Source organism: Notolabrus celidotus, chromosome 13 (genome assembly GCF_009762535.1).
Source record: "Notolabrus celidotus isolate fNotCel1 chromosome 13, fNotCel1.pri, whole genome shotgun sequence".
Classification (NCBI taxonomy): domain Eukaryota; kingdom Metazoa; phylum Chordata; class Actinopteri; order Labriformes; family Labridae; genus Notolabrus; species Notolabrus celidotus.
Window position 1 is genome coordinate 21556971 of NC_048284.1, and position 9926 is coordinate 21566896.

Genomic DNA, 9926 nt, shown 5'->3' on the forward strand with positions numbered 1-9926 from the left:
AATGCTCCTACAGACAAGCCACTGAGCTTGGGCCTCAGCAGAAACCATCAATACTGAGCCGAGGTCCAAGCACTTAAAATGTAAATGCACCTCCAATAGCAGCAACGCGAACAACAAAGTTGTATCGGTGTCTTGGGACTGCTCCAGGTGCATCGTGTGCATTTATCTGTGAAATCAAAAGCTCTGCTGAAAGATGCAGGTGCCTAAAGTGTCAGAGTGTACCTGAACTGTTCAGCTAGAGAGTGATGCATGGCAGCCAAATAATACAAATGCATTGCACTGACCAAATAGTCCCTCTATCCCCAGTTTCCATTGTGTAGCTTAGTATCACTGTCAGGTGTATGACACTCTCTACCTTAGATGATACTTTGTCTGCAGTCACAGGAGTAATGAGGCACTCGGTGTGCTCTGGAAACCTGTTGAAGCTAAGTAGGCGATAGTTTAAATGGAACAAGGTGTCTCAAAGGATCTCCTTTGATCTCAACAATTCTGTGTGATATAAATACCTTCAAATTAATTATGCATGCACAGTGGGATAGCTAAATCCACTGATTTGCCAAATTCATGACTGTCCTGATGAGCACTTGCCTACTCTTCTTAATTTACCACTATAAAATGACACTACATTTTGGACATCTGAAGTAACCAAGTTAGAGAAAACACAACAATACATTCTTTAGTAGATTGTTGTTAATTACAACTTACAAAACATAGTAGACTTGCCAGGTATCACTTAAATATTCAATGTAAAGACATATTTGTGTTAAAGAAGCCAAAAATCCAACATTCGTCTTTATTTGGAACAGTCCGATAAAACAGGCAATATGAAGAATAGTCCATAAAGATTTACTTTAAAAGGCTTTTTTCTTTATAGAGGATGCAAAAGAGACAATAATATATAATAGTAGTAATTAAGGTCACTGTAATCGAACATAACTCTTGCAGAGTTCATGGTCCCTGATATCGCCCCAGCCCCCGTTTTTCACATGTGGGGCCACCCCTCCAGCCCCGTTAGCGGGCAGTCTTTTAGTAATCAGGAGGTTCTTTGGGAACAGCTGGTTCCCACTGCTCTGTAGGATGTTCTCTATCTTGGTTTTCTGGCTCATAGGCATGCAGGAAGCCTTCTTGTGATGCATGCCGCAGTCCCCGGCGTGGAAGATCCGGGGCGCCTCGCTCACCATGACCTTCCAGTAGGAGGGCAGGCAGGACACGGTCAAGTGCTGCAAGGACCAGTCCCAGTTGTAGTCGTCGTACGTGCAGAACGTGTCGGTGCACTGGATGAGCTTCTGGTACGTCTCTCTGCTCAGAGCCATCCCCATGTTGTGCTCTGTGGACTTCCACGCCTTCACCTCCACCTTGTTAGCTTTGCTGGAGTAGCCGATGTGGCTGTAGCTCCCCAGCGAGAGGATGTCGCAGTCGGTGCACTGCTCCCTTTTTAGAGCTGACATCAGCTTTAAGAGATGGATAAAGTCCGGGGACATAAAGTGGTCCTCCTCAATCAGCAGGACCAGACCTTTGTGATCCTTCACAGCCCGGACTCTCTCCCATACAAAGTGCAGCTTCCACCACCAGTGGTGTTTGGTCTGAGAGAACTTTGCCTCCCGGTAGTGGCCAAAAGAGTCGGGGTATTCTGCGTTGATGCATCCCAGCTTTAAGGCGTCTTTTTTGGGAATGTCTCTGGGGCAGTCCTTTGGGTCGTGCCCAGGAAACTCTTGTGGGTACAGCTGGATGCTGAAGGGAAAGAAAATCTGAAGTACCTGACAAAAGTCAACAGAGGCCACCACTTTGTTTATCTCAGGGGACCAGAAGTCATGGCTGAATATCAGCAGTATGCTCTCCACACCTTTGACCTTCTTCAGACTGTCCACTAAGAGCTTAAGGTAGTCCGGTCGGTTGTGGACCTGAACCACCACAATCAGATCATCCTTTTGCCTTGCTGCCTTAAACTTTTCCTCGTTTCTTATCGTCTGGTCAAAGTTGAGCTGGAAGACAATACCCCTGTAGACTAAAGTGGTGTTGTCTACCTCTGGCTTGGGTATCTTCTCCTTCTCCTTCTCCTTTTCCTTTGCTTTTTCCTGGTGTGTGTCATTTGAATGTATAACAGGAGGGGGAACAGGCACCCGGCTGACCACAGGTGTAGCTTGCACTTGGATATGATTGTTGATGCTGCTACTGCTGCTGCTGCTGCTAACACTGCTGCTTCTCTTTACCGCCTCCACCTCCTTCGGCGACGCTCCACTTTCGTTCTTCTTTTGCCTTCCACTGCTCCAGAAAGCGAGGCCACAGATGACAACCACCAGAGTCAGTATCACCACCTTCCTCTTGTAAATTCGGAATCTCATGATAGGGGGTCAGCCTCTTGCCAAGGGAGAAAAGTCGAGTGTGGTGGAATAATGAGCTCAGGTTTGCAGAGGTGAAGGTGTGCTTTGCAAAAAGGAGCAAGCCTGATTAAATAGAAGTTGCTAAGAGGCTAATTGTTGGCAGAATGATCTGTTGTTGTAAACATGGATCCCACTGGAATGTCATTGATAGCGGACTGATTCTCCGTAAGGCATGGCGGTAGCTGGGAGGCAGCAGGGTAGCAGTGTGCATGAATCACCTAAAGGAGAGATACATAATAGATAAAGTTAGGTGCATTATGAAATTATGGGATGAGGAATATGATTAAAATTACAATTATAACAGTGACAAATTCTACAGCATTTTTCATACCATTAAGCAGGACACACTGCAATACGGCAAATGCATTCAAAAAATGTTATGAGGGCGTGTGTGGACCTGTGAATGTCTTTTTTTTGTAGGATAACAAACCATCCATCCAGAACATAAAAAATTGAAGATACAGCGGAACAGAAAGAGAGTTTGTTTAAGAGATATTTCAACTCCATTCTCATGAACACCTTGGAGGACACAGGAAAGCAAATACTAACAGGCTTGCTGATTGAAAATGTATTAAACTAATTCTCATTGTATAAAAATAATTGATAAACTGGTTGCTCATAAAAGCATTGGAATGCAGTGGAAAGCTATCTAACAGACCAAAGGTGCATTTCGACCAAGAGTTCCAGGGTCTTTTAGCCCCCAGAACTACTTTCCCTGAAACTAAAAGGTTCCTCTGCCCCCATTGTTGTCTGCATTTCGACCACAGGCTGAAGTCCCGGGTAGATTGTGCTAATCAGGCCAGTGATTTATGGAGGGAAAAAATTATATCAAATAATATTTTGAAAATCTTAATAAAAAACTAATCTAGTATTCATTTCCAGGAACTCCCTCTGTGTTTCAACAACTGTGTAAACTCCACAAACACTGTAACATTCAACCAAAAGTCCCAGGACCTTTGAAAAGTACTACCCCCCAAGCAGGGGCTTTTCAGGGAGAGATTAACTACCCCTGAACTAAATTTAGACCCTGGTTCCTTTGGTCGAAACGAACATAGTTCAGGGGTAAAGTCCCTAGTTTCGGGGTAAAGTTCCTGCGGTCGAAAAACGCCTAAATAGGACTACAGAAAAACACAACTGTAGCAAAAATACTGGATTAAGTCAAATAACTTAATTTGTGGAGCAGTAATCAAGGAAATGACAAGATGATTGAATCAAACAATGATACGACTCTTCTGTATCACATAGCTTTAACTGTTGTACACTTCTACCATAGGAATAAACTCATTTAACATGACACTATGAAAAAGTTTCACCCGAAACTAAAACATGAACTTCTTCAAGCCTAACTCTGCGCGACACTTAAGTGTTGTAGTACTCGAGACCCGTCTTGATCTCAAGACCGCTTATTTAAGGTCCCGGCCTCGTCTTGGAATCGGAAGCATTTTCACTCGGTCTTGTCTCGGCCTCGGACTGGGCGGTCTCCGTATTTTTTTTTATTTTTTTTTCACTTTAAATGCAAATTGAATGTAATTTTTAATATATTTCTTATTTTCCTTTTCTTTTCTGTTTCATTATATTTGTCATTTTAATTGTGCTCTTTTATGCTTGTCTGAATGTTTCCAATGATTTTAATGTTCTAATGTAAAGCACATTGAGTTGCCCTTGTACATGAAATGCGCTAAACAAATAAAGCTGCCTTGCCTTGCCTTGCCTTGCCTTGATCAAGACCAGTCGAGACCACCACTGATGCACTCTGTGCCCCTGTCATCACTGTGATAAGGATTACCACAGTCAACACCTATAACCCATCAGATAAAAACACTACAAATATGAGAATATTAGAATATAGAAAATGCACACAACTAATGAGAAAAAAAGGTTTGACAAAATAATCCCACTCAGCTACCGATACGACCTCCTACCTCTCCTGAGATCACAGACAACAGAAAACACAGTTTTAACTCTAAACTAAAGTGAAAGTTTGACAAATGATGATGAAAAACTAAACTTGAGGCTTCAAAATACTCTCACAGCGCATCAAGAGAAAGGCAACAAGGACAAAACCAAACCTTTTTTGTTGCTGTTAATTGTATTTAAAGCAAACTTAAATAAATAAACAGAAATCTTTTATTTTGTTAACTCTCATAATGATTTTTCATTGATATATATGGTCTTGGTCTTGTCCTGCCTTGGTCTTGGTCTCGGATAATGTGGTCTTGGCTACAACACTACAACACTTAGCCTTCTTATATAAACAGTGTACTGTTGCTGTATGCTCCTTCATCAATACATCTGTGTCCTGATATGCATTATTAACATTATGATTGGTCCTCTCTCTTCAGATCTGCTTGACTTACTTTCACTTGTTATCATTATTGACTCCTGGGTTGCTCAAGCTCCTCACTGATCCTCTCCCTGAGTTGATTCCTGCCAGTACATCCATCAGCTGGATGGTCCCTGTGTGGCACTGATACTGCCTTACAGAGGCATTTGATACCTATTAGGAGCTGTGACAAGATTCATGCTCATATTCCCAGTAAGCTACGACAAAGTTGAACATAGTAAACCAAATTCCATCCATAGAAGAGCACTTTCACATGAAACAGTTGAAGGATGTTTGATTGAACAGCAGAAATATCTAGGTTAGCCTACTCTGTGCGTTTGTAATGTCCCTGCAGGGCTTGGATGCATTTGTAGCTTGTCAAATCGAGTAAAAACGCTGGCTTTGCAGCTGAAAGTAGTTCCGGAATGCTATCTTTGCTTAAATAAATCCAGTTTGATTTGCACAATGTCTTCCGACTTCCCTTTCTGTGTAAACATCGTTTCCCTTGAAGCCTCCGAGCGTTGACGTTAGTTTTTCCTGTATTGGCCGCTGACAGACACACCGAGCTGAAATCGATTTAACCATTTCACACCTTTTGTTTTTGATTTACTGTCTGATGCAAAATGTCCCCATAAAGAGTGAAACAACAGCTCTCGGTTTGCAGCTTCGGTGTTTTATGACAGTGAGCATCCTGTCAATGCTAACAGTAAGTTAGCATTTGCAGCTAACAACTTACAAGCACTACGTCCAGACCAAGCCCTTGTCGAAAACAGCGTCCATGTTAAAGCAGAACCTCCATATTCAACATATTTACCTAGAACTGAGGCAGCCGTGCGATTCTTTTAGTGTAAAACATCAAGACGGCGGCGTCCCATTTTCCTCCATTTCCTCCAGCAGGCTGCATGAAACGCAGCTATCAGCTAGCTGTAAAAACCCCAAATACGGAACCACTGCCTGCCGCTGTCCCACAATGCAATGTTCCAGAGGGGGGCACTCGAGACCCCTTAAATATCATGCATCCCTGCTGCTTACACTACTTATCATAGAAGGAGACTGGTTCATTAGGATTTGTAGTATCACACGAGTTCACACCGGGGGGCAACTCACAGTTTAAGGCGAAATTAATGATAATACCTTTGTTTGTATTGCACTTTTCGATGACAAAGTGCTTCACAAGAACAATAAAAACACAATAAAAGCAAAGAAGCAATAAATCAGAAGAATCAGAATCAGTATCAGCTTTATTCGCCAGGTATGCTTGAACACACAAGGAATTTGACTTTAGTAAACTGTAGTAAACTGTGCTCTCTTTGTACAAGAATAAGAATAAGAACTACAATAAAAAATAAAATAAAAATATAATAACAATAACCTTAGCTATAAATACAAGAAACAAAAAAATAGGCTTGACTAATATGTACAGGCTAAAATAATTTGATAAAGTGCAGTGGTGAGTTGCAGAGGTAGTTTTTACATTATAAAAATAGAAGTTAAATAATACAAAAAATAGAAATATGGAATTCTGCTTGGAGAATTGTTGCATTGTGTATCTACATGTATATTTACAGAGAGTATTTATCTGACAGGTATGACACTGTTATGGTTTAGTGTTCATCAGAGTGACAGCCTGGGGGAAGAAACTGTTCTTATGGCGGGTTGTTTTGGCGCACAGTGATCTGTAGCGCCTGCCGGAGGGGAGGATTTTGAAGAATTTGTGTCCAGGATGTGAGGGGTCAGTGGTGATGCTACCTGCCCGTTTCCTGGCCCGGGACCGGTACAAGTCCTGGATGGGGGGCAGGTCGACACCGGTGATTTTTTCTGCAGTCCTTATAGTCCGTTGCAGTCTGTGTTTGTCTAGTTTGGTTGCAGAGCCAAACCAGACAGTGATGGAGGTACACAGAACAGACTGGATGATGGAGGTGTAGAACATGATCAGCAGCTCCTGGGGCAGGTTGAACTTCCTGAGCTGACGCAGGAAGTACATCCTCTGCTGGGCCTTTTTCCTAATTGTGTCTATGTGGGAGGTCCACCTCAGGTCCCGGGAAATAGTGGATCCCAGGAACCTGAAAGAGTCCACAGTAGACACAGTGCTGTTCAGGATGGTGGGGGGGGGGGGGGCTTCTCCTGAAGTCCACTGTCATCTCTACCGTCTTGAGCGGGTTCAGCTCCAGATGGTTCTGACTACACCAGAGTGCCAGCTGTTCCACCTCCTGTCTGTAAGCAGACTCGTCTCCGTCCTGGATGAGACCAATGACGGTGGTGTCGTCTGCGAACTTCAGGAGTTTCACCGAGGGGTCCCCTGAGGTGCAGTCATTGGTGTAGAGGGAGAAGAGAAGTGGGGAGAGAACACATTCCTGTGGGGCGCCAGTGCTGATGGTCCGGGTGCTGGATTTGATGCTCCCCAGCCTCACCTGCTGTCTCCTGTCCGTCAGGAAGTTGGTGATCCACTGACAGATGGAGGCCGGCACTGTGAGCTGTGTGAGTTTCTGGTGCAGGATGTCTGGTATGATGGTGTTGAAATCAAACTGGCAGTAAAAAGCAGAAAGGGTAAAACCTTAAATATTAAATATTAAAATAAATTCACAAAAGCTTTACCATAAAAGTGTGTCTTGGGCATAGGCGTTTCTAGCCCTAATTTGAATCCCAGTGTTATGAAGGTGTGATGATTTAGGACTGTAAATTAAGCTGGTAGGGATAGTGTGGCCACCATGGTGCATTGGTAAGAATGCATGAAACTGGATGTTATCTTCAATGTTCTTTATTGCTGATATCTTGGGGTTTGTTATCTGAGAGTGTGTGTGGTGTGTGTGTGCTTTGTGTGTGGTTTTGCTTCTGAACGCACACACAATAACATGAACTCTTTCACTCTCAGGTAACTGATCTCTCTTCCCAACTGCTTCCACCACATCTGTACATCAAAGCACCTACGGTCTTTTTGGGGCAAGGCAATAACAAGGGCCCTGATGGACTGGTTGCAGCCACCTAAAGAGCATGACATATACAAATAATAATAATAGCTCAAGTCCTTCATGACACCCAGCACCCCTTAAATTTGAGAGGTTTTTTTTTTTTGTGTGTCCTTTTTAACAAGCTAGAAAAGTTTCAAAACCATACGGTGCTTGGTTGAAACCTAATATTTTAAAAACAAAAATACAGCAGCTCCGTGTTGTGCATTGCATTTCAAATTAAAGTCCCAAAAATAACTCCAATGTCAATTTTTTGTATTTTTGGTACTCACTATAGGGGGCTGGTTTACTCAAGAAACACACATACTGTTAATGTATATGTTGAGGAGCTGCTGTATCAAAATGAGTTGTCTTTCCCCAGAAATTAGGGTTACCATATGTTTCTTTTCTGATTCCAATCCATTTCTCTTTTGCTGTGGCTCAGCATTTAAATAACCTTTATCAGATTTGATGGTTTAGTCACAGACTTTCCCAAAAAGTGTTATACTTTTCTTTCACAAATGTGGGAATGAAATTACATTAAAATGTACAAAACAGTGAAATTTGTCTTGCCCGGCTGGGCAGCTCTCTGGGTGCTCAGCACCCCTAAATATCCAATCCTAGAATCACCCCTGATCTTGAGTAGTGAAATAAAATGAGGGACTGACTCTGAAAGTCTGATTTCCTCTGTCAGGCTGTTCCACAGTCGGGGGGCCCTGACAGCAAAGGCCCTGTCGCCTTTAGTTTTTAGTCTAGACCGTGGAACAGCTAGCAGAGCACTGCCAGAGGATCTCAGACTGCGTCCTGGTTTATGGGGGGATAAAAGCTCAGAAATGTATTGAGAGGTGAGTCCATGTTGTGCTTTAAAAGTGATTAAAAGTGTCTTAAAATCGATCCTAAAAACAACAGGGAGCCAGTGTAGGGATGCTAAAATTGAGGTGATGTGGGAGATGTTTTTTGTTCTAGTTAAAAGCCAGGCTGCTGCATTTTGCACTGTCTGAAATTTCACCCTAAAACAGAAATTGGACCACATTATGCTTGTGCAGTGATGCCATCTGCAACTTTTCTCCTTATTTAAAATAGGGGTTTAAAAGCTTTGGATGAAAATGTATCCTACTTAGATGACCATGATCATCTGCAGTTGAAATGAAATGAATGCATTTGTAACTGTCTGTCATTATAAGCAAACCTTTTTTGTCAAAACAACATGCTTATGTTGTCACTTATAAGTTACTTAAGCCACTTTTTTTTTTTAATCAGTACATGCAGTATATATACAAATAAGACAACGATTTAGGTGTCTTTAAAAGTAAGGCCTCTTTGTTTCCAAAAATGTTTTGATATTGTTTATTTCATGGAAGTGATTCATACTTCCAATAAAATTACAGTCAAAACTGTTGCAATGAGCATCTAGATCAGGGGTATGTCTACAGGGGTGTTTAGAGACAGCAAGGATCTCCTTAATATCTCACTGGTCACCCAAAAATCCAGAGCTACGATTGGCTGTTTGCTTTGTCAGAGGCAGTAGTTACCTTAAACCAAAATATCTGGGATGTGTCATAACAGGCTGATGGTGGTGTTATTTAGATTTAAATGTAGACTGTCTCCTGTTGTTAGTAGCATACTTTAAATTGTGACTTAGGGCATATATATTCTTTATGAGTCCTTTAGAAATCAAGCAGAGAATATATAAAAGTTGCCAATCTGTTGTGTTCAATTTTTAGGATTCTAAATATAATGTTAGTGGATAAAGGAGATATATACAGTGTATTTATATGAGCTTTTATCCCTGTATGAGCCAGTATGAGATTATCTGGCAGTGCTCTGCTGGCTGTTCTAAGGTCTAGACTGAAGACCAGAGATGACATGGCTTTTTCGGTTAGAGCACCTACACTATGGAACAGCCTGCCAGAGATCAGACTTGCAGTCAGTCCCTTGTTTAATTTCATAACTTTGCTTTGCATTTAATCTGGTTTCAAGGCCCATTGTGAATCCCTTTGTTACCTGTATTGAAAAGTTCTAAATGAAAACAGTAATATTAATAATATTATAATTGTTGGCATTAGGCCCAACTAATGGAAAACTTTTCTTTTCTTTTTGTGTTCTGCACGAACGTCATGCAACCCCTGGATAATTCTGTTCCCCAGTTGGGCCAACTTAGTAAACTAAGTCTGGACCTGGACACATCCCTGGTCTAGACCAACTACATAGGCTGTTAATATAAAAATGTCCTCATATATAATTCAATAAGAACGTTACAGTGCAACAAAAAACATT

At 41.9% G+C, this 9926-nt stretch overlaps 1 protein-coding gene across 2 annotated transcripts; it reads right to left on the minus strand.

The window, feature by feature from the left end:
* Positions 1–672: 672 nt before the first annotated feature.
* Positions 673–5689, minus strand: mgat2 (alpha-1,6-mannosyl-glycoprotein 2-beta-N-acetylglucosaminyltransferase). 2 transcript variants are annotated; one of them, XM_034699484.1, is made up of 2 exons: positions 5519–5689; positions 673–2599 (listed from the first exon to the last, which is right to left on the minus strand). In XM_034699484.1, exon 2 carries the CDS (start codon positions 2340–2342, stop codon positions 918–920), a length of 1425 nt encoding a protein of 474 aa, XP_034555375.1. In that variant the 5' UTR covers positions 2343–2599; positions 5519–5689; the 3' UTR covers positions 673–917. The 2 variants fall into 2 exon arrangements, with proteins under 2 accessions (XP_034555375.1, XP_034555376.1); XM_034699485.1 differs by lacking the exon at positions 5519–5689 and adding an exon at positions 4739–4849.
* Positions 5690–9926: the final 4237 nt, after the last annotated feature.

Coding starts and splice junctions, on each gene's coding strand:
- mgat2 (XM_034699484.1), bottom strand. CDS start 2,342: ATGAGATTCCGAATTTACAAGAGGAAGGTGGTGATACTGACTCTGGTG.